The following is a 25,935-nucleotide window of genomic DNA, read 5'->3' as shown; positions in this document are numbered from 1 at the left end:
GGCATTGTGTGCGCATAATAGTCTGAAATTAAATCAGCGAGCGCGTGGGTAACTTAAAATAATAGCCATTGCTTATGTTTAAGTAAAATATGTACTTTGTGTACGAAATAAGTGACCGGGATGGAGAGAGCAGACCGGGCTGAAGTTCCTGCAGCTGCTGCGTCCTTTTTTCTCTCTCCTGATTTCGGACTACTTGCTTATTTCCGTTTCCGCTTGGCCTGCTGCTTGCTGCATTTTTTATTACCAGCTCACCGTTCTGGCACATTATTTAGACCGCTCCCGACCACCTATACTCCCTCTCCATTACATTTCGTTTTATTACTGAATTTCCATTGCATAGTTTGGGGGAGGCGCCCAAGAGCTTAGCTTGATTTTTAGCTGCAGTTTCGCCGGGCTTATCACTGGCTAAGAACAAACAAAAATTTGGCTACACTATAATTTAAGGCTGACAGGGTAACTTTCTCCGATTCCCCGTCTCTATTGACACTGGCTAATGCCTGTAATTCTCTGTTTGCCCAACTCTGGTCAGTGGGAAATGTCGGGGCGACTGCGGCAGATATATTTCAATAATAATAATTAATATAACGAAACGGAGACTACGACTGCTTGGTCCTATTGATTTATGGCCTTTGGTAAATTGTGGCACTTAGTGTAATTGTTTATGTATATGCCAAAGGTTCTACAAATGGGGTCTGGGGTAGCCACTTGATTAGCCTTCACACACCGATATGAGTACACCTACCCGAGTTGTACTCCTGATATACCTGGATACACCTGGAAAGCACACGCACACACACACACACTATTGACACACATTTTCCAGAAATTTCATTACGATTTTAATTGAATTATTCATTTCCATTCAAGCTAGGCAATTTGTTGCCATTCCAGCTTTTCGTATAGAGCTCAACTTTATTTTAACTGATTGTTTAGTTGTGCTTTATTAGGCCGTGCTTTGCAACCGTTTCAAAATAGTTACTTAAATATTAATTTCATATTTAAATCGTTTAACTGTCATTTAAATTGAAATATTCCTCTCTGAACTGTAATTAGTACTTCGGGTAGACTTACTAATTCATTAACAATTATGAAAAATGTTTTGATAAATTAAACATTTCTTTTATTACATTTAGGGAGATATTCAATTAAATTTAATGATTTTCTTATAAAGCAATTGCTTACAGAAACGTCCTTTCAAATCTGTACTTTTTAGTTTATTTGCTAATTTTTAAGACCTTAAACAAATCGATAGCAGACTGAGCGGAAACTTTTGCTGCTTGTATTAAAAAAACATTTACTTACCCAAAATGTAGGAAGATAAACCACAGCAAAACAAACATGCAAACGAAATGAGCGGAAGCAGACTTCTGGCATATGAAATGAGCAAATAAAAGAGACATTCAATTATCTAAAAAGCAAAACAAATATGAAAATTAATTTGACATGTTTGACATTTTGGGCAAACACAGGCATGAACATCAAACGGGGCGCAGGGGCGTGGTCGACTGAGAGTGACAGAAAATGCCAGAAAAACATTTGATTAACCCAGATAAAAGGGCATGCAGAATAGGTTCTGGAGCTGGGGGAAAATGGCATGACAAACGCTTAACTCTTTAATCAGGGATTCTTTTTGACCTCTGCTCGGCTAATTTTTCACGCGAATGTGAGCATTTTCGCTCGACCTTCTCATTTCCAGAGCATTTTCTTGCCGTTTTCGTCTTTCGTTCCTTTGGTTTCTGCCATAATTTCTATGCGCGAGTCACGCAAACTTTTGCGTCTCGAGTCGAGTGTCCCTCGATGTCCTCCGTGATCCTTCGTCTCCGTGTGTTTGTCACGCATGAAGCGTTGACAGCAAAGCAAACAGCAAACACAGGACGAGCGAACTATTAAAAGCAAACTGACGCACACACACACACGTGGAAAACTAAAGCGGACGAGGCCTAAAAAGTGTGCAGAAGCAAGGACATTGCGAAAGGATTTTTTCGCAATAAGCAGCATAGGCTACAATGTTTCAACCGCTTCTGCTGCTGCTGCTGTTCATGCTGATGATGATGATGGCTACGATGAGAAAAGGGCAACAAAATATTTCCTGTCTGCGCTTAAAGATTTCCCAGACTCACACACACTCTGCCAAACTGGCATCTAGCCTGGGGCCCTGAAATTGAAAGCGCGTTGCATGTCAGCGACCCTCTCCCGACCACGCCCCTTTTCCCACCTCCTGGCCACGCCCACATCCGTCTGCTTAGGCCCTTACTGGGCTTGCAAAACTTTTGCGTCGCGTATGAAAATGATGCCAGCACACGCATGAATGTCTGTGGGCAAGCACATCATTTTTGCCTTTGCTGTCGTCTTTTGATATTATTCATACACTAAAAAAAGTATTTTCATATTGAATATATAGGAATCTGCATGCCCAGCTAAAAAAATTTTAAATTAATTTTCTTAACTTCATCTTGTCAATATTTTCATAAGCAGTTACCTTGCCAGGCCGCAATATTTTAATTATTTATATTTAGCAAAGAAATAAAGCTTTAACGAGCGAACTAAAAATATTAGAATGCCTTGCAGTAAGAGTATTTTGAGGTTTATTTAGCTCGCCCTTCCTGCCAGCATATACATATTTTTCCGCAATTTACCGCGCCATCAAAATAAAGTTGAAGTTGACTGTTGCCGGTTCTTGCCAATGGCAAAAATGAGAAGGCCCCAAAGAGCCTTATTTCTGCTGCTGTTTGTTTTTTGTCTGCCGTGAACATCATCAGTATTTGCCTTGCCATTTGACTGTCTGATAAATTTAAACTTTTCATATTGGTAGCCTCCTGGAAAGAAGATCCAGAAGATTTTTGCATTTAAATGGGCCTCAACCCAGGTGAAATGTGCTCCACGTTTCCTGTTATTTTTGTGTCTAGAGCTTGAGCCACTAACTAAGTTTTAATGCCGATAGAGCCCCTATAGATTTCCCCCTTTTGGCTTTCACTTCATATTTTCATAATACACATAAATAAAGTCATTTTGGCCCACTAATACCCACTCTCCCTTTTCAGCACACGCACACGCAAACCCAGCTAAAAGTTGGCCAAAAAAAGTGAAGAGAAAAGTTTTGGTAAAAGTTTTTTACCTAGCTTTCGAATCGAAGCGTAATCAAAGCAGCCGAACACAAACAAATGCTAATGCCAGGACTTAGTTTTCGGGTAATGATGTAGATGTAGACGTATGTGTGTGATGGTGTGCTGATGCGTTGGTGTGGGTTAAGCGCGTGTGCGGCGCTAGAGGAAACGACAGCCAGTTACGTGACTTTTATATTCTCAACGCATTTTTGGCCCACCCACACACCAACAGGCAGGCAAAAGGATTGGGGAATAGAGTGTTTTATCCTGATATGCTGCCCTGACCAACTTTATATAAGCCATTTTTCGAAGGGGCGCTGCTGTCAAAGGCAAAGGTCAAGTCCGCCGGTTGAGTGCTTCGCTTGCTTCACTTGCTTATGCGGTGACATGTCCCCTGAAGAAGGGACGTGACCGGGATGAGGATCAAGCAGGGCTCAGTGCAGCATTACTTTGTATCTCTGATCCAGGCAAATCAATGTGAATGGCTGGGGCTAATTATAAAACTCACCGGCGCAACACCTTCTGTCTCAATTAGGACAATTTGGCCCAGTCATTAATGTCAATTGAGAGTGCGCGGCGGCAAGTGTGGCAAATGACAATGAATAGACAAAAATGGCAAGTGGAGCGAGTGGGGCGCGAACCCAAGGACGAGAAAATTAGCGCATGACTTTCAGGCGTAAAATGGAAAATCATTGCGCCAACACCTGACGCCTCGAGTGGGTCGCACGCATTACGTGATTTTCGTTTATGATTTCTGCTTACTTTAACTGCTTGCCCGCTTCCGTTTCCGTTTCAGCTCCAGCTCAAGCTCAAGCTCCAGCTGCACGACTCCACGTTTGTCCCCGTATCTGGCCATAAACATGAATATTTATGCGCAGTGCCACAGACATAAATATGTTGATATTCGTGCACATAATACAACCGATATATGGCAATGGCCCCTCACTAGCACACACACACACACTCGCACACAGGACCAGTTGTCATTCATCAAATCGCATCGATTATTGTATATATCCATATATGGAACAGTACTGAACAGAACCAGCAGAAGCAGCAGCAGCAGCATCAAAATTTTCCCTTTTCCCTAACATCTCCGCCCCGCGTCATTTGTCATGGCAAGGAGAAACACCAGAGCAATGGTGATTTATCATATTTACCTTGGCCGCACAAGCTGTACATGCACAGGTGCAAGGGTTCAGGACCCTAATGCAATTTGTTTCGCGCTCTGGCTGTCGAGCATTTTATGGCCCCAACTAGAAACCGGGTAGGAAATCCAAATAGAGAGAGAGAGAGAGTAGAATCCGGCTAAGAGCACTCTGCGCCCGTACATGTGTGAGTGTTAGTGCCGGCTTCCATGTGTTTGTGCATTCATTTAAGTGCTTTGCATAATATCTAACAGGAGATGGGACAGATAGTGCAACTCTATGGGGTCACGATTTACGGCAATCATTATGCTGTCGAAGGTATAAAAGATTGTCATCTAATACAAGTATTGAAAGGGTGAATGAAGCTCCAAAGTTCAAGGTTCTGAATTTGTCAAAGAACTGCACTGAATAATAATAAATAAATAAGTTCGACGTCAGTCAACGAAAGATTTGATTTTAGATTAATATCGAACATTTTTTATAATATAAAATATAAAACTTTGTGCAGAACTTGAGCAAGGCAAGTATTACGCATCCGCCATGTTGGCCTTGCTTATTTATTATCTTATCTAAATAATCTTTGCGGCAATACTGCAAACTTTTTCCAAATTTACTCAACATTTTCTCCTAAGTCTAGAGTTCTTCCAAAACTCAGATTTGAGTTCGCCTCTGCAGAGGCAAAGAAAAACAGAACTTAATCGCCATCGCAGCTTCTTGGGAAGCACATAGTACATAAGTATTTGTGAGCAGCTTTCTGCATAAGAGAGCTACATTATTGTTCCCCTTAGAGGGGATATAAAAAAGGAAATGCCGCAGAAATAAGAAGGAAAATCATGAATAAGTGAGTGCAATCAATGCCAGAATGTTTGCGGGCCAAGAGAAATTCGAGAGTATTTTCGTGTGTGCCTGCATACGTGAAGAGCTTAAAACGATTTGTAGCCTTTAATGCGCCCCGTGGCCTGACATAAGACACGTGGCATTCACAAACTTCCTGCTTGCCGAGGTCCTTTGTGTTTTATGCGACACGTTTGGTAATTCGATAGCCCGGCGTACACATTTAAATGGCAAGCTTACACAATTTACCAAAATGTCTCCCCTATGCCCCCCGATCAACACTTATTTGTATTTGCCTTGGCAGCGAATCGATTATTCAATTTCGGGCATGCTTGGCGATTGATTTTGATTGATTCGCTCACATATCGAATGACGCTGTTTGGCTGCTCTGTTAATTTGCATCAATTTCGGACGTCTAATTTGATTTGATTAATGTGATTAATGTGGCCACTCTCCGTGCTACCCACCACTCGCAAAAGGGTTGTCCATGGGTGAACGGAAAAATGTGGAAAAAAGGAAAAAATCGAAAGGGCCGCAAATCGGAAAAGCGAAAACGAGAAGCTGCGCCAAAAGAGTGCCAACTGGCTGATGGGTTTGTCAGTTGGCATCAAAGCGCATTAGTTTGTATGGCGTCCAAATTGGTAAGGCGGCGGGCACTTTGCAAACACACCTCTCTCAAACATATCAGCGCCTAAATCTGCCAAGCGCTCTATTTTTGGCCCACACACACCAGCACACACACAAAAGGCGAGAGGCAAACAATACAAAAAGCCCAAAAGTGGGCTAACTCTCTGAGTGCACAGCTACCAAAAAAAGACAGAAAACAAGGTGGAAAATAGAGAAAATAGCCCACTGCAAAGCCTGTCAGCCAAGAGGGAAAAAGGGCCATTGGATGGGATGGGGGCACTTATGTGATAGCTCCCGCTTTGACGGCGGCACCTTTTGTCTATCCATGTGTTTGGCCCAATCACAGCACAAAAGGGCGGAAGAGAGCGACAAGTCTTTGGGCTCTTGGTACACTGGGCACAAATGTTTGTATTTTGAAGACTAAATATTTGTGAGCCACGAAACCGAAGCACAAAATTCCAAATAAATAAATCAATATTATTAAGAACTGGTACTAACCGGGCTAAGAATAAACAATAACTTCAACTTTAGTATTATTACAACATACTAAAACATTTTAAGTGCAACAACTTCTTCGGGTTTTATTTGCATGTCGCTTGTCGCCTATCGCCTCTTTAATCTCCTATTTTAGCCATGGGCGTTTCGGCATCTCAACTCTGACATATGACAAGAGGAGCCTGCTCAATGGGTGGAGAAAGTGAGAGCCTGGAAGTTGGCCCACAATTCGGATCGCGTGGCTCATTAGGCCAAAGCCAGCTTAATTACGGCTCCTGGAAAACCTTCAATTTAAGATGTTGCCAGGACAGCTGCCAGTGACCACTTTCCAATGCCTAATTGGGATTTAAGGGGGAGCTGGGCAAATAATTTCAATTTAATCGCCCCGTGAAACTTTTACTTCTACCTAATTGTTAAATCAATGAAACCGAAATTCAAACACAATGCACTAATTACAAAAGTTGCGAGCGGCGCTAATTAGAGGACAAAGGCAATCGATACGAAAACGGAAACTTGTTACCCAAGCTCAGGAATCACCGGGAAAAACCAACCAAATGCCTCAGCATTAGCCGAGCAAATTCCCAGCGTCTTTCGAGGGCTTTCCAATCAAGCCCGCTGTCTGAGACTGGTTCTCAATGCCGGACTCCGTTTGAGTTTCAGTCAAATCAAACCGATATCCTCTCGGCAAACAACAGCAGAGGGAAAAGCAAAACAAAAGCCAGGCGAACCAAGCACGAGTGCAAAATAAAAATCGATTTCGCCGGCAGCTGAAATGCTGGCAGCAAATAAAATAAACGACACATGGCTGTGAAACGGAAACTGCGATATGCGAGCTGAGAAACAAACAGACACAAAAAGATAGACAGACGGGGCTGAGACAGACGAGGCCAATAAAAAAAAATACGGAGGGGGTGCAAAAGAAGAATGGAGACAGCGGCAAGGACACGATAAGTTGCAGGATATTCAGGCCAAGACAAGCGAAAGAGTCACAGTCACCATTAGATGTTTGCGTTAGGACGACACCATACTTTCACGCCATACTTCACCCAGCTCTACGCGCCAGAGGAAATCCAAAAGTCATGTAATTTATTTATTGCCGATTGCAGATAAGGCAACCAAGGCTACTTACAAAATGTATTAACTAATTGCTTCCCGTCAAGGTCGCGTCCTGTCACCCCAATCCACCAACAGACCCTGAAAAATCTGATTCTCGAGGGCATCGCCCCTCAGTTTCGCTGCTTTCTTGATAAATGAGCATATTTCCCGTCCTGCCGAAAAGAGCACAGCAAACTCGGCCAACACCAAAATGATTCGAGGCTTGTTTTTGTGGCTGATTATCTCTAGGTTGGACAGGACTAATGACCAAGAAGTGTGTGGGGTCCTGAGTGACGGACCCAAATATTGGTATTGCCTCTGCGGTTAGTTGAAATGTTAAGGTTGGCCTAGATAATAATTCCTAAACTGATTTCATGTAAATTGATTTTTGAGCTAACTAATAATAAAACTGTATTTCATTTTTCAGTGAATTAGCTCACACTGCTTTAAAACGATCATCTATTTTCTTGCAATTAAGTTTCAGTAATTACATAACATGAATATAGTTTTCTTTTGTCAATTTGCAGCTTTGAAAGTCCCTAGGGCTTAATTAAATTACCAAGACAAAGAGCTTATTTTGGCACAAAAGAGTTATGAAAATGTACGGCTCGGTGATGAATATCAATAAAAACTTTTAAGTTCTTTACACACTCATCTTTCTTTCCGCTGCTTTTATAAGCCAGTTAGATCCCGTCCTGCTGTGCACTCTTGTGATTTGCAGTCCCGAAGGACAACCGTCAGAATGCACCGACATATTGAAATTTGATGGCGGCAGTGCACCGCTCGCAAATGTCCCCAGCGGCATTAATTTTATCAAAGTCGAGCTGGCTGAGGGTGTGCGTGTGTTGGTGTGCCCGTGTCTGTGCTTGTGTTTGTGGCAAGTAAAATTTGATCCGGTGCAACAGGAGCGCGTTACAAAGGATCCTGCGAGGATGTCTGCGCGCGTGTGTGTGAGTGCGAGCCTGAGCCTTCCCCTGAACTGAACTGAACCGAACTGAGCTGAACTCGTCGGGTATTATAAATCAAAGCCAGGTGGCTGCCACGCCCACAGCCGACGGCGCCATAGGCGGCAGCATCCTTTTCATTTTGCCTACGTGAAATTAGTTGCGTAAATCCCAACACGAGAACGCACTCGACAGCAACAAATTAGGCAAAAAGCTTATGTAAGAGGGGAATAAAAATGAAGGCAGCTGGTAAACTATGCGCTTAATAGCGGAGCGGTGTGTGCAATAAACCAACTCGGGGCGAGCGAGATGGCTGGATTGGGGGAGTGAGACAGGGACAGAGACACACACGCCATACACATATGTACACATATGTATGTGTGTGTCGGGGGGCTCGTCTTTGGGGAAATTAAAGCGTGGCAAAAAGTGCCAGGCTTCATGTTAATTTTCATTAAAATTATATTAACTTGTAACGTGGCTGCTGCTGCTTTTGCTGCTGTCGCTGTTGCAGAGCAAAAAGTGAAAGAGATAACCGGGGACGGAGAGAGAGAGCGAGGGAGACGGGGATACACACACACACACGAGTGCGGCCAGGCGACTAATTTTTAGTGTCCTTGCAAGTTTATCAAGAGCGGGAGGGCGTAAAAGTGGGGGACCAAAAAAGCGAGTTCAAGTCCTGCGGGACACTTAAAATATTTAAATGCGCAAAATAATAAATTAGAAAATTTTTGTGGCCCCGAAAACCCATTCCCCCCAAAAGAACTCAGGACACAATGCGCCTGTACTTTCACCCCCATTCGTGGTTACTGGGGTTTGCAGAAGGCAGCCTGGGCAGCTGGGTTGCTGAGAGATTTGGCCCAAGACCTTGTTCGTGTCCGTGTCCAGGGTCTGACACTTAACATGACAGCGCAGGGCGAGGTGGGCGAAGGTTCCCAAGGCTCAACTGGGTCACTCGGATGCGGAGCGGAAAAAAAACTGGGCTAAGCGGCTGGAAAAGTAGCTAAATAAGGCAGCACGTGCATATGCGAAATTATACGAATAATCATGAATGGGAAGGCAAGTTACTATCGTATTTTTCACAAAAAAAATCATTTCAAATTGAAAATCTGCTAATTCCTTTAACATCACTTGATACTTCCAAAACGTATATTGTATGGCATATAAATGAACGTAGTAAGATACCATAACTACATGGGGAATTTAACAAATGTTCCACCTTCTGAAATAAGTTATGTAATTCCACGTCTCGCACCTGAGTTCCATAACACCAGCTATAGCCTTTCAATGCCTCTTTGCCCAACACAAACATTCGTCTAAACATTTATTTACACTTGAAGTGGCCCAAAGTTTTGCCCCAGCACGTCGGCCACATCTGTCATTATTGTAATTGTCAAGTGTGCAGCCATAGAGGAACATTCGGTGGGCTTCTATTGACGCCGAGATATATAAACCATTATGAGTTGCTCTCGGTCATAATAATGTCGCTGTGAATGCGAATGTGATTGTCTAGGTGTGTGCTTTACGAGTCGGTTGGCGGCAGTTGGCCATTTATTATGTTGCCACATAAACAATATTTTATTTAACATCATTACCACTGTGTGTGCGTATGGGTGTGTTTTGTCGTATATACTGGCATATATGTATATCTGTGCGCTTGAGGGACTATAAAAATTGTCAGCTTCTGCGGCTGCTGCGCTTCATTCTTTCGCTTCGCAAAGGACCACATAGAGCTGTGAATTATTTCACGCTTTGCTTTATTATAAAACACTTTTATGTCTTCATATAACCCAAACATTTTGAGTGCCACACACACAAGCACAGGCACTCATACATACATCCCAGGATCTTCCGTTTCCGCTTGGCATTGTTTTTGGCGAGCTTTCATTGCACATCCCACTTGTGCTGTAAACATAAATTTGACGCCGTAAAGAAATATCAAAAGTATTTCGCCACGCTTCGCGCGACAATAAAGCGCATCATAATAACAATAAGTGAAGGTTCTGCTTTAAGGAGCATTTCCGCCAAAGGCCTAGAAGTCAACCAACACATTCGCACCCCTCGAACACACACATTTCAGCTGCAAAAATTCGCTTCAGTTAATTAAAACAAAACATTTTCAATTACAAACGTGAAGGGACGGGGCTGGTGGGGGCTGTAATGGCTGGCGGCGACTGCAGCTGCTGCTGTTGCTGTTGCATAGATACATACAAGTATACACAGTGCAGACACAAACACGCACACACACCTAGGCGCGTCGCTATGTTATAAGGCAGCTGCAAAAAGTGCAGCATACTTATGTGGGCAACATCAGTGGCTGTTTGCATAGGTGTGCGTGTGCGTGGATGTGCATGTGCAATGCCAGGAGTTATTGTCACTGCAGCTGTTGCTCTTGCTGCTACATTTTATTATTATTGTTGTTTTATCGCCGCTGCCACTGTTGTTTTTTTCTTGTCAACAAGCAGCGATGCATCATGAATATATTAAAATACAAAATTCTTCTCAGTGTGAGAGCAAAGCTGGCTGCACCTCCCTACTAAACAGCCTAGATGTGCGATATATATAGATAATGATTGAATAAAATTGAACTAATTAAACTCTTACGTAGTTAAAATATATATGAAAACATTGCCTTTAGTTTGATTTAAAATATTATTCACTTAATCAAATTAGTTCTTCTAAAGAAATAAAAACAATTGAGCCACAATAATATAAAATGAAATCAATATCAATACTTATACTAATGACATTGTTTAACAAAGATTTTGATAAAAAAAATTTTATAAGGTCAAACTGTGTATTGATTTCTAATCACTTTTGGCTAAGCCATGACCATTCAAACGCCTCTTCATCGTGGCTAAGTGTTCAGGGAGTTTCGAATTTCAGAGGACGAGCATGCAATCAATCAATCAATCAGTGGTCACACATTCAACATGATTAGACTCCGTCTCGTTTAATTAGTCCGTGGCCAGTGAGAGCCGTGAAAAAGTTGTTAACACCGGGGCCAACACGGCAATTGTTTGTGCCGTGTCCAAAGTGGTTTAGATTAATGGTTAGCTTCGGCTTAAAAGGGGAAAGAGGTGGCTAAGTAGGTCATTTTCACGTGTGCATGTCGCTTATCACACTATTAGCGGTGGCTCTCTTTTACCCCTATAACTACACTGGAAATAAAAAACAATAGTACTTAGAAAATCGATAGTATAATATTATATGTACAATATCTATTTCTCCCACGGTGTATATCAAATTCCGTTTTTCCCCAATTTCTCTATTAAAAATCGACTCAGTTTCATAATTTACATTTCCCCACGCCGTTGGCTGTAACCGAATTTTGTCTGGGGTGAATGGAGCCCCAAAAGAGGACATAAATAGCTTCCCGGTGGGGCATAGATAAACCCTCAGACGGAGTTCCACACAGCTCCCCCTTCCGCCGACCGCTCTGCGCAAGACGCAGACAAATTATGGACAAATTATGTCGACCTGGAAATGAGCAGCGGGCGAATGCGAGCGTGGTTTCAGCCTCATTATATAGCTGGCTGCTTCCTACGCTGTCCCACTTCCTTGCCACGCCCTCCCGCCCTCTGTAGCCACCAGCCCCCCCCTCCCGACTGTTAGCATGCGTTGTCGTCTGTTTGGCTTTTGGCTTTGGCTCTGCGGCTTGGCCATATTTAAATCGCAGGAAGTCAGCACCAGGTTAGCTACGGGCCATACTATCCCATGTGCTGCTCTCCACACACACATACATCGTTTGTGTGTGCCTTTGTGTGCGTGTGTGTTGGTGTGCTGGTGGCCACTTCCGGTCGTTTGTCGCCATTTTCATAATGTCTGCCTTTGGCCCGTAGGCGTTTGTTGATTTAGTTTTGCCTTTTATTTCTCGCACCAGTAATGCTGACTCTGGTTTTATTCCATCTCTTTTAATTTAACAACAGGGCAAATATTTAGGTCGTCACCCGCGCAGCTTGCTCGATTTCAAAAATGCAATTCAAGTTGCAAAATACATATTCCTACATATATATATAAATTCTCGAAAAGGTTTTAAATTTTGTTGCGTCGAGGGTGCTTGGAGTGGGCCCCACTGCACAATTTGTTGTATTATTTAGCAAAGTTCACTTGAGCGTGTAGTTGAAATGAAAGTGGGCATGGTCCAGGCGCCTGGGGCGCGAGAAGCGGGGGCGAGCGATTCGGATAAGCCGTGTCGGCAGTTTGCCGGAAATTGAAGCAGGAAAAAATATAAAAATAAAAATATACACACACCTACAAAAATGGAAAACAACAACGGGAACCAGAAGAAATTGTTGCAGTTGCAGGTGCAAAAGTGGAGCCCGACCACTCAGCCCCCCGGTTCATCCCGAAAAATTTCGTACGCTGTAAATATAAAGCATAAAATATGCAGTAGACGTGAGACAGGCTTTTAAAATATTGCTTAAATTTTTATGCGAAATGGGGGGCAGTTGCACTTAAAGGGAGGCGGGATTTAATTGGAGTGCCCTGCCCGCCAGCGGAGTTTCATTTGGCATTTAAAGCAAGCATTAAATTAATTTGCATTTGGCCAATCAATTTGCATAGCCATCCCGCTGTCAAATAGCTCCAAATCTCCTGACAAACGCAGATGGATATAGATGGCCACACACCCAAAACTATCTACCTATCCAACTATCTAACAATCTAACAATCGCAGGAAATGCAAATCGAATGCAATGCTGTAAAAACAAGTGCAGGAAATCTCGATGGGGAAAGCGGAGTGAAGCGAAATGAAAAACGTTTGGCAGTTTGAAAAGCATGTCAAGCGACTAAATTACCTTTATGCTGGGTGCCACTCACTCAGCCCGCTCGCTTGAGTTTTCCTCTGCTCGGGTTTTTCCGCTTCTCGTCCTTCTTTCCCATGTTTATCGATTTCGACGGCTTGCGACAGTTTTTCCCAGCGCAATTTTCGCGACGTATGGCTCGGTCTCCTCCTTAAGTTTCTTCTGTTTCATGTTGCTGACTTTGCTTTGTTTGCCGACTCCTCAACCGCAATTCATTTCATTTCAATTGCCCCACAGAAAAAAAAGACAAAAAGAAGAAAATTCACTTAAGTGTGTGTGTATGTGTATGTGTCTGCACTTCCGCTTCCTGCTGTGGCTCTGTCGCTCGTCCTGGCTGCGTCTTTTTGCCCCTTTTGCCGCCTTTCGCCGGCCTGGACTGCATTATGCATGTTGCTCGCAAATTTAATGTGATTTACAATTTAGACGATGTGCAGACATAAACGACACAACACACCGAGAAGGACGAAGGCGGGGGAGGGGCGTGCAACCAAAATGCTCGAGGGTCATGAACTAAGTTTATTGTGCACATTTAAATGAAATTGCTGCGCTCAATTTATTCGCTAAGCGCCCAAAGGCATTGCCAGGTAACTTGCAATGAAAATGTGAATACAAAAAAGGAGCGACTAAAAAATGTGCGCTTTCCTGGTCGATGTTTTGAATTCACTAGAATGTACACAAAAGAGGTATTTATTAAATAAATATATCGGTAATAAAAAGTATTTAAAAAACATTTCCGAAATTTAACCAAATACTCTTTAAATAATAAAAAATACCATATCATTTTAATATCATTACCAACATGTGGCATTCAAGGGTGAATAAAAAAATCTATTTTAAGATATTTTTATTTTTGCAACCAATTGAAGCAGCAATTTTCACTTTTAATGATTTCAATTGCATCTGGAAACCAAAGCACTTTTTAAAAGCGTAGCCAGAGTCGGAAAAAATAAAACTATCGCCGCAGGGCAAAAAACATTCAACCAACTTCACACTGACTCCATTTCCCATTTCCCTGGACTCCACTACCACCATAGCTTATTCATTTCATTTCATTCCGTTCGGTTTGGTTAGGTTTTTCTGACCCCACTTCGCATTTTCCCTCGTGCTCGGCCACCTTGTTTTTTGTTGTTGTTTAACATTGCTATAGTTTTATGGAATATCCGTGTTGTCCTTGCCGTGCTGGTTGTTCTTGTTGTTGTTTTTATACTGATTCCTGGACTGGCATCGTTTTTGAAATGTGTGCATATTGTTGGCATAATTGACTGGGTTTTTGTCAATGGTTTTTGTTTGCTCGCCTGTTTTTTCAGTCGCTACCATCGGTTTTAGGTCCTAATGTGCCATTTGTTGACTGTTTCTATAGGCATAGGCAAATGGGTTCACTGACTAGCCAAGTGACGTGGAATTTGTCGGACCGAAATGGGGGAAAAAAGCCGTGCAGAATTATTACTTTGCTAGATCCATATCAAAGGGGATTATACTTCAGATAGGGAAATTAAACAAGCGCTTACAAATGCACATCTCAAGATCGTTATATACGTATATAATGAGCTTAAAGGATAGCTTTGTCGACTGCTTTCGTAGTAAGGTAATGGGAAAAGTTACGAGATATCTGCTAAGAATTTATTTATAACGGGGTGTTTGCTATTACAATATCCCGCACAATTATGCCCTAAGAATATTAACGAAGATGGTATCTTACCCACCTTAATCGTTCTCAGCACTCGAAGTTTTTTCCCCATTTCCCTTTTGTGGTCTGCTCGGCTTGGAAAAACTAAACTTTCCGGGGAGCCCGCCGCGTGGAAGCCCCACTCACATAAGTAGAGACACTCTCCGCCGACAATCTCTCAATAAACACTTGCACAGCTCTTAATTACCCAATGCAAACTTGCTCAAGTAACACAACTTGTCCCTGAGGTGTGTGTTTGTGGGTGTTGGGTGTGACTGCTGCTCAGGTGAGACTGCTTCTCTGACCCATCACACCTGCACCTGAACCCACATCCTGTTGCGTCCGCCGTCCTTCTCCTGGCAGCCAACCACCAGGCATCTAGAGTTTTTCCCAGGCGCTGCCAGGAGAACTTCGCTTGACTGGCTGTCATACAAGTTTGTCAGCTTGTTTGGCTGCGTGTTAAACAAAAACGTGGCAACAACTTTCAAGTCAAAGTTTTCATGACTCTTTTGTCAATTACCGTTAGTTAGCAAGGGGGTGGTGTGGGTGGCAAGGGGAGATACCAAGTTTTCCCTGCTTAAGACCGTGGCCACACATTAGGCCATTGACAAGGCGATTGGGAATGTCATGTGGCAGAGATCTTCCTTTGTCTCTGCGTATGCGAATCTAAATGTCCTGATGTACTGGAAGAAAAAAGTTGGCAATAAGCAGTGCCAAGTGCATTAATCAAAAGAGAATGTGAAGAGAATTTAGCACTTATGAGAAAGTATTATAATTGGCCTTAAAATATATTTTGAAATGCAAACCTCTCATTTAGCTATTAATTAAGGTGCATATTGTTTTATAGAAGTTCTATCATATCTGGCCATTTTCTTCTTCAGTGTTCTTTTGCTTTCTGCTTCCCCAATTAATTCCCATCTAAACTCCATCCAAACTTGAGCTATTCGTTTGCGTAACCCAGGCAGATAGATGGAATTCTCCTGTGTGTGTCCCCGGCTAATCCATCATTATTGATTGGCATTAAGTTGTTCTCGGCTTGTGTTCTGGCATTACGTAATGGCCTTCGAATTAATGAGCATTTATTTATGGCAGAGCAGCGACGGGAAATCCTCCAAAAGGAACTGGCTTAGTGGGCAAATATGCGAGCATTTTAATTAAAACCCAACTAACCACATGAAACGACCGCTATCCTGGCTCACTATTCAACTGTCTCTCTTTCTGTTTAATTGCAGTTATCACTCGAAGAGGAAAGGACACGGCAAAGCTCCAGGATGCGAGGCAAAAGGATTTGAAATTACATTTTTAATGCCGAGCGGGCAAGAAAAAGAGCGCGAAATGAGCAGCACGTGCGCGCTTTATTTTAAATATTTATAAACAAACAAACACACACACTGTGCACGAACACACGCGCACACCTACCAACACACTTATCCACACACACACACACATATTTAGGTGACCAAAGTTAAGCCTCGTCAAATTCTATTAAAAATTCATCTTAACGGTTATGCGTTTTGTACAAACAGTCGAGCGGCTAAGGAGCCGGGCAAAAAATGTTTGTAAATATTAAAATGAATTTATGTGCAGAGCAAAAGTTTTTAATTAAGTGAAAAGCGAAAAGCCGAGTGGAAACGATAAAAACGCCCGGCCAAACAGGAAGGAATCATCGAGCGAGTGAATTAGAGCAACGAGCTTACATATTTGAAGCGATGTTCGAGCAGCCAGAACCCAATTTATTTGCATACCTAATGCCCGTGCAGTGAGCCTCGGCAAATTGCGAAGCCCAGCGCAGAATACTAACCAAACAGTTATCACCAATTGGCCAATCGGATCGGGAGCAGCCAGCTATAACCATGTCCTTCACCGGTCCAATCCTTATATGCCTGATCATGGGAGCCATTACCCATGCCAATTCGCACGAGCATGCCGATGGCTTCAAGCCAGGTGAGTGATGAAGTCGAGGATGAAGTGTGTGTACATTTCACCCTATCAACGACGAATGGACAAATTAAAATTATTCATTCAAGCCAACGAGTTATTATTATTTTTCCTCATGTAACCGGTATATTTTATTTACAATTGTTTTCCCTGCCATTTGGGATCCCTTTCATTTGTAATGACAATTTTTCACATTCACATTGTTTACTCAAATTTTTTTTCCCAGTCTTCAGTCAGGCTTTAAAATGCCAGTGCTTTTGTTTTTCAACTTTTGTCTGACGCAGAGGACAAATAAAATTTAATTATGCAGCAAAAGTTACACACTTTTAATTAGTCGTTTGTGACTTGAAGTCAAGAAAAAGTCTGTCGAGAGATAAGGTTTACTTGGCTAATTAGGCGAAAGATGGAACCATTTTTGAATTGAATTTAAATGCAAATATGCTGATGTATACCTGAGTTATTGGAGCTATCTGAGTTTGGCCTTTAACAATTTATTCACGCGTTGCCCTTAATTGAACATTTAAATCCATTGTTTGAAGTTCGGTACATATTTTTTCTGACCAAACATTTAAAAATGTGGTCAGCCAACTTTTTTTTTCTCCCTTCGGTTTTGTCGTTTGCATAAACGAACAAAAGTTTTTCCCAGCGCGAGGTTGAAATGTTTAAATTAATACGGAAAAGAAGGAAATAAAATTTTTGCAATTTTTACAACTTCATTATGGATATTTCGTTGCCGTAGCTTTTTTCCTGGGCGACATGTGCGCACTTCCTTCCTCTCTGCGCAGCATCCAGTAATAAACGCCAATGCTGGCCACAAATCCACAAAAGCGTCACCTGTGTCACCTCCGATGCTCCAGGACGCCACGATGCCAGGATGTCCACCATCCCCATCCACCGTCCGTTCACCTGGCAGGAAGCTGTTGCTCCCACTCCCTGCGGTGGCTACTTTGGCCCACTGTTCACTGTTCCAGCGCCGAAAAAATGCATAAATTCACATTTTTATGTGTCTGCGTTGGACTTTACATTAGCTTTGCCACCGATGCTGCTCCTGGTCGCTGATTATCCCCGGAGAGCTATAAAAAATATATATATAACATAGCACTATATATAGTGTATGTGTATAAATGCTGGATATGTGTGGACAAATTTATTTTGCTGTCCACTTTGGGCCAGGGGAATTTACCCGGCGCTCCGAAATTGAGTTAAAACCTGAACATTATCATATTGCAGAGCGCTTGCAGGAGTTACGACAGCAAGGTTAACTTTATTTTATGGGTATAAATTATCGATCATTTGCGTTATGCTGGGTTTAAAAACGTGTTAGACACAGCTGGCACATAAATTACGTAATGGAAAATTAGAGACGATGGTCGGATGGTTGGTGGGCGTGGCCCACTTTGAACACGCTTTAATTTCATTAACCAACACTTGATGCCGCTGGACGGCGATGCGCTTACATAATAATTAGTAAAATAAATTTCACCTAAATACACAGAGCGAGAAAAAGGGCAGCATCCCAGAGAAAACAAGCCCTTGCCCCTGTCCCAGCCACCCAGCCCATTGCCACAATATTTTTCCATCTCCAGGAAGGTGCGCCAAATGGCCACGTCAAACGCACGTTCACGACCCACTTTAGCCTGGGTGCTTTTCGCCGGCGAAGGACACAGTGTCGTTGGCAAATTATTTCCCATCATTTTTCACGCAAAAAAGCGAAACACTTTTTCCTTTTTTTTTAGCAAGATGGAGATACATGCAAAGTGGCATTTCGCAGGACAGCAGCCAGTTGTCAGCGGGCGTCGATGTCCGCCAAGAATAATATCAGCAGACTAGCAGGACGACGATGTCCTTGCTGGAATGAAATCTAATTAAAGGCCGCCGAACGTGCAGTTTCCGGACTGCAGTTAACGGCTTCAGCTTTGGCAAAACAGACGACCAGACAATGGCAAATGTTTTGGTAACCAAAGCGAGCCATCTTCGCCAGATAACGTGGCCATTGAAATTCAGAGAAGAGGTTAAAAGGGCCATTAAAGGGCTTGCTTTGCTTTCGAATGAAATCTGCACTTTAGTTTGAAAACCACGTTGAGGCTTGAACATAGATATTTTGGATATTAAGGAAAAGAGCCAAAATTTAATATATGTAAAGTAGAAATGCTATATTTCCCCCTTGTAATAATGAAATCTAGCCATTTAATTATATTTTATGGTATAAGGGGGGCTTAGTTTTTGCTTATTTGAGGTAAATGAAACTATAGACATGTTGACTTAAATTTCGAGTAAATAGTTAAAAGCATCCGCTTTCGCCACACATTTCAGAGTTCAGATCCATTTGGAGCTACGACGGTGTGGCTGCCAGCAAGCGATTTCTAATTCAATTTCGGTGACAGCACATAAATAAAAGAAACATTTTGAGCAGCAGCAGTCAAAAGCAAAGCAAACCAACGAAAAAACTGTAAAAGCAATTCCTTGGCCAAAACGAGGGAGGAAAATGTAAAGAAAAATACTGAAGGAAAAGGCGCACAAATGTCAGTTTTCCCAGGACTCGAGCGGCCGCAACTACATACCAACTGCCACTACAAAAATATCCCACTGTGCTTGTGTGTGTGTGTTTGTGTTTCTGTTGGTGTTGGTGTAAGTGTTGGTGTGTGGTAGTGCCCTAACAACATTTCGACGAATCGTTTACCAATTTTTCTGACTGCTGCAAATCAAAAACGAGAGACGACAGAAAATTTCTCTGCAAGCCAGGAGCTGCAAAAAAACTTTTTAAATTAACTAAAAAACAGCAAACACAAAGGAGGAGGGTTTCTTTTTTTTGGGGGGGGTGGGTGAGTGGGACACGTTGTCGCTGGTGTTGGCATTCGGTTTGAGTATTTTAGAGCAAAGTGGAAAACTTTTAGTGGCATGTTTACAAAATAAACTTCAGCTTGCAAAACGGGCAGAAATAAAGAAAAATGCTGATTGCTAGCAACAACAGAGTGGCCGAAAAAAAATGATTATGATGCGTGGTGGGTGGTGTTGTATAGTAGCTCTTATGCATCAGCTGACACACATTTTCGGGACAAGGTAAGAACAACGAGACCCGGCTTTGCCAACTTTTGTTTGGTTTGTTGTCACTGTCACTGTGTGTAGGCCAGAAAAGTTTTTTACACCACGTTTTTTATTCTGCTCGTCGTTTTGTTGTGTTTTTTGGGGGGTTTTTCGATGTCGTACGTATTGTTGTTGCTCGTGCTTTTCTGCTGACAGTTGGGCAAACAAAGCATAATTTTTAATCTGGCCGGGCAAACATTGTTACATATGCGACACACACTCACATGCTCAGTCTCCGCGAACCCCTCCCCCCTTCAAAAATAAAAAAAAACGGAAGAAAATACTGAAAACTCCACCTGAACGGGGCTTTTAGCTTGATTGTTGATGGGCCACAGCAAAAGCAACAGAGCCAGTTGCGAAAAAAAGGAGAAAATTATGTTTATTTGGCTTTGGCCTGGATTTGTTGCGCATACGCAGCGTATGACGCCGTACGTGACAATATCATCAAGTGGGGCAACGTGAATCTGTTGATTTAGCGTTTTTCAGCTCGGTGCTTTTATAAAATGATTTATGCCACATGCGAAAAACTAATTAACAGCTCGGCTAGGAGGTGGAAATGAACCCATCATATATTGCAACCAATAAAAGAAATCAGCTTTGTAAAATCATTAAAGGCACATCAAACTTATATTCAAAATTAATCACTTTCGATGTTATATTTAGTATCGCTTCTGTTGCCTATCCCTGAGCTAAAATTAATGAACCTGTCCAGGCAAGTGGATTGCTTGCATTGGTAATGTCAAGTATGACAGTTATTGGAGTCATTTAAAAAGCGCTCCCAGCTTATTAATGCGTAATGTGCGGTGCTCCAAAGGTCTGTTAAGCATTTGATTTTTTCCTGTCTGCCGCTGACATTTAATGACCACAGACAACACCGCACACACACATGTTCTTTGCGGTTCGGCGTTTAAAATTCAAGTTCAGCTCGGGCGGCCCGCCCTTCTGACAGACAGACGAACAGCTGCCGCTGACAGGCGGCATGGAGGATGGTTTGGGTGAGCGGACCCTCGTCTAGACTCCTTGGAAAAACGCCCATTCGGGCATGACAAATGGGCCCTGGGTTGGCTGGCGAATTCCAAGTTTCGAACGGGTTGCTTGCAAATTTCTTAACACGAAATTAGTCGCCATAAACAATGGGCAAACAAACTGCAGCTGACGAGACAGTTAGTTGGGTCTAATCGAAAGCAAATAAAATGCATGCCATACCTGCATGCCATAAACTGTCACTTGCATTGCGCCAAAGACACTCATGCAGACAGGGCAGACAGTACACTGAAAAAAAAAGTGCAAAGCAAACAACCTAAATGTTAAGTCCAAATATGTAAGAATAATCAAAGAAGAATAGATTGACCGTAAATATATATATCTCGTTTTCTTGAAATATATTTAAGAACTTTATAAATTAATTAAATGAACTATAAGTTATAGTTACTAAGTTAACTTAAACCCAAAAGAAATTATCATGTTTTGTGGGATAATTTTCCAATTTCAAACACATTATTGACTGCAAGTGTTTTATTCGGAACTAATTGTGGCTGAGAGTCCTCGATTTTATCTCAAAGTGTGCAGATAGACAAACGGCATGCCAGCCCGGCCTGTCTGCCTCCTTTGCCTTTTCCACCTGCCATGACTTGGTTTGCATGCCAAGTCCTCGTTTCATATGCCACCGCCCACCGGGCCACGCCCCCTGTATGTTTTACCATAATTTGCCACCAGTTTGTGTGCCCCAGGTTTGTGTTGTTGGCGTTGTTGCCCCAGCCCATTTGCGGGCTTGTCGCCTCTTATCGAATGCAACTGCAACTGCGAATGGGAATGGGAGCGAGAATGCGAATGCAAAACTTGCCGCAGTCGTTGGGAAATTAAAATTGTTTACGCAAAGAGACATTAATGGCGCGGCCTTCTATAGAAAATAGTTACAACGAATTGCTTTTAGGCGCTAACAGGGCCACGCATACTTGCCATGTAATGAGCGGAACGGGATTGACGGGATCCCGATCCCCATAATGTCAACAATGATAAGTGCACAGTATGTGGGACAATTGCCGAGGGAAAGCTGGTGGGCGGGATGGGTGGTGTGGGTGACAGATGATGAATTGCCCTTGCTAATGGCAAATCAATCTGTGTGGGTGCCGGCAATTTAATCATAAGTAATTGGGCCGGTAAAATGAGACCCTAAAAGGTTACTAAAGCATAATACAGTTCAGTTTACAGTTCAGATTTAAAATATATTTATTTCTCATAATCAGATTATTGAAAACATCTTCAATTTAATACCACTGAAATCTGAATTGGTCCCTATTTTATGTGATTTTTAGAATGTTGAGTTTGCTTCTGCTGGAAAAGCACACCTAAATCTAAAGGAAAACCCCCAAACCGAAACCCAAAAGCCAAGCGAACTGCACAGAGAAATAATTGAAAAGGTTTCACGGTGTGTGTACATTTCAGAGTTTTCCAGCGGTCGTATGTGTGTGTGTGCTCATGTAAGGGGGATCTAGCTCGTTTTTTATGGCGCACACACACATAAATAACCAAAGGATCTCGAGTGCTAATCCAAAGGGGAAAAAGGAGCGGATGGGTGCGATTCCAAGTGGAATGCTGTCAGTGGCAGAGCCGCAGCGTTGGTGTCGTTTACATTGTCAGCGCATGTCGCGCTTTAAATGCTTTGATTTCATTTTTCATTCGGCTTGTCACACACATACACAGCTCGTGTTACCTTGATCTACCCACACACTCGCAGACAACAATTGCCAGGTGAGCGGAAGGTAAAGGACTTCGGTTTGGGGCAACGACTGCTGGCTCAATTCAATCACAAGCTACTTACAGACAAAGCCATTATTCGATGTTGCTGCTGTAATGAATTTGTGTTCATTTCCCAGACTTTGTGTGTTTGTGTCGCACACGTGAAAATGTCTAACACACTTTCCCAAATCACCCCCCCTGTTATTGCCCAAGAACTGCGGTTGTTGCCATAAATAATCCAATTGAAATTTAGACTGAAAGCAAGGAAAACAGGAAATGTTTTCTTATTGAGATCCTATGTCAGGGTATAAATAATGAGTGCTGAACCCTTGGCTTCAGGCCGATTTCTCCCCAAGCTGCGGTGGAAATAAGCTGGATTAAGCATGCTCGAAAGGAACTCTATGTGACTTTCATAAGAGGAATGTTCGCTCGCAAGAAAGGGCCACTTAGAAAAAATGTATCGAAAAAGTGTTTAAGGAATATAGAAAATGTAAGAAGATTCAGACTTGATTAAGAAGTTACTTTGATCGCAATTTTAATTTGTATGTGGACAAACTTACATATGCATTTGTAATTTTTCTGAAAACATTTCGGTTAAAGCTTTTAATCCGAAATATAATTACTGCTTCGCAGTTAACTGTTCGAGTCTCATTGTCCTTGTCAAGGATTCGTGTATATGATTACAAGAATTTAACGACCCTAAACGATTTCTGCAGCAGCCAGATTTCTGCGAGGTGCTCTTAATTATATTGCTCGCACTTAGCCGGGTCATTATTAAAGGCTCACGATTTGAGTGGGCGGTGCGAGGACGTAGGCGTGGCACAGCAGTAAGTGCAAAATAAACTAACAAACCGTAAACATGCGAGCCTAGGCAGGTGCTTGTCTATGCTTTAAGGAAAATCAACACCCGCGAACGAGCACACAAAAGGGTGGCTGGGAAAGCCGTTTATTTAGTTAGGCGGCCAAGTGATTTTCCTCGGCCTGCTCACCGCTACTAATGCGCAGAAAAAGAAGCAAAAATTGGAGGAGTGGCAGCAGGGGAACAAACAACCAGCGCAAATTGTCGTTTCGCGCTTCAGTTGAGCAGCTTAAAGCCAGAGTCAACACACACAACGAGTAAGCCCCGGAATTCCTTGAAGCCTTTGTAAGCAGCCGGAAAAAAAACACATTAAATTGTGTAAATTTTTTCCATGCCTCAGCGGCCCAAGCACAAAAAAAAAAATCAAAGAAGAACCAAAAATACTAAGCATCTTAGGCATTTTCCTGCTGGCCTTTTAAAGATGTTTTGGGCTTCCCTCACTAGTCCTTCTTTGGCGGCTGCCTTCTCAAATTGTTTTCGGGTTTTTATTTTATTTATTTACTTTCGCAAGAGGAAAGGTGTCCTTCCTCCTTATTCCGCTGGCTGATTGAATTTTCCGAGCGAGTAATTTTTAAATTGTGCTTCGGTCAAGGCGGATAATTCAATTTTAGTGTTTAGGTTTCTATTACTAAACTCACCGCCCTCCTAAGAAAAAACTTTGAGCTTGTGGTTTCCTTTTGGGCCGCCTTCATTTACATTGAACTTTATTATGTCTCGGGGAAATGGTTGTGTACAATTTATGGTAAGGAAACTAAAAAGTTATATAGGTGTGTAATGTAATGTTATAAAGATGTTATATATGGTATGATAACTATATTAGTTAGCAGTCAGTTGTTGTTGTAGAATTATACATTTTCCATTTCATTTCGCGCATCAACTGCAACCCCTTGAAATGATTTCACCTCCACCTGACCCCTGAAATTCAAAGTGAGATTCACCTCCGCCTGGACGAATGCTGAAGTGCACTTTGTTCCAGGGCAGCGCCACGCCCTTATCAATGGGCAATCGTTAAATGTCATGTTCAATGCCCTCGGAAAATGGCTGGGAAAATGGCATGCCACAACGGACTCTCACTGCGAGCAGTTGAACAGTTGAGCAGTTGAGCTGGCACAGAAAATGCCACAATTTGTATGCATTATGCTTGCTACGAGTAACAGATACTGCCGGAGATATAGCCAAGGCTTCATGGCGCTTGGCGCAGCAGAACTAAGCCAAAAATGCCACAAAACATTTACCATATATCATGCATTTTTACGTACACTTTTAGCCACTTGCTGTCTCACTCCCTGCGCCACTATCTCTCTCTTTCTAAGCCCCCCGCCACAGGCCACGCCCTCACTCCGTCGTAATTTACACATGTAGTCGGCGGGAGTCGGTCGTACAACTCTTGTGGCTGCTGCAGTCCATGGTCCGTTTATCTGGCAAAAGCTCTGTGGGTAAGCTGGCCTCAACTGGCTCTATCTATCTCCCTTTCCCTCGCCACCCTTTCCACACTAGCCTGCTGTCTCGCTCTTGCTCTGCCCGCCGCACACGCTGCGTATGCGTAATATTTGATGCTTTAAAGCCCTTTGGCTGAGCGCCTGTTGTGTTTACTTTCGCTCGGTTTCGACCTGGTCCAAACAAAAAGATTTTTAAGATTTATCGATTTATTTTGCTTCTGAGAATTGTGCCATTGTGCGTATACGTGTTTTTGTGTGAGTTAAGCTGTTTATAGCCCAGTTGTTGTTGTTGTTGCGGAGGGGCATGCACTAAACAATTTACTGTAAAATTGATGAAATAAATTTTCCAAGACACTTATTCCGGTGTATTAAATTTTTTCTTCTGAGTTTATTTTTTCCCTGCGCATGGATTTATTGTTCTATTTTTTTTGGGAAACGTTTGTTGTGAAGGCTTTTTTTGGTTGATGACATTTGAGCTGTACGGAAATCCGATTTTAGTTGGCATTCCATTTATATCTTTAAAGCAAAGCAACGGTTTCTATAAATAAGAACCTGTGAATTTTAATTTCTAAGCTTATTTTCCAACTGCTGGCTTCACATCCCTATGACGTTTGATAATTCAGCCAAATAAATTTCCTTCTGATTTGTAATGAGGCCTACTTGAGAACCTTAACAGATATGTGCAGTAAAACTACAAGGGGTGAACCTGTGACTCACTTGATAACGATTACTAGGACTTCATCCCATCCCCACTAACAATCCCCCTGTTTGGATGACACTTTTTCTAGTGCTTGTAAATTACGCTCGAGTGACATTTGTTCGTCGTCACTAATGGAAGACGCAAAGTACAGACAGGACTTGAATATCTACTAATACTCGTTCTCTGCTTGTGATGTATGCATTATTCGTGCAGATAAAGAAATAAGCTACTTCTCACAACAAATGATTTTAAATCGTATTTGATAACCGAATATTTATTTAAATATAAAAAGTAAAAGGCATTAAAATTTTTATTGAATTTATTCTTTTTATTAGTTTAGTTATTTATACGTATATTGCAGTATTTCTCAAGTACAAATTCTTTGAATGTCTGCATTCCGTTTCCGACAATTGCCAGCCATACATCTTTCTCTTTCACTGGCCCATCCTGTCTGTCCTTTT

General features: G+C 42.3%; 1 protein-coding gene across 2 annotated transcripts in view; it reads left to right on the top strand.

Annotated features, from left to right (window-relative positions):
* The window catches only part of LOC6728577 (irregular chiasm C-roughest protein), a 77,692-nt gene that overhangs the window by 4,677 nt on the left and 47,080 nt on the right, over positions 1-25,935 (top strand). The window contains exon 2 of one of the 2 annotated variants that reach the window (XM_016175130.3): positions 16,242-16,659. In XM_016175130.3, coding sequence (XP_016035209.1) covers positions 16,569-16,659 — 91 coding nt within the window. In that variant the 5' untranslated portion in view covers positions 16,242-16,568. Of the gene's footprint in view, positions 1-15,947; positions 16,660-25,935 lie in introns of both variants that reach the window. The other variant, XM_016175131.3, reaches the window with a different exon arrangement.

Source organism: Drosophila simulans, chromosome 3R (genome assembly GCF_016746395.2).
Source record: "Drosophila simulans strain w501 chromosome 3R, Prin_Dsim_3.1, whole genome shotgun sequence".
NCBI lineage: Eukaryota > Metazoa > Arthropoda > Insecta > Diptera > Drosophilidae > Drosophila > Drosophila simulans.
The sequence above is the reverse complement of the archived record's forward strand: the minus strand, read 5'-3'. Positions and strand labels throughout refer to the sequence as shown.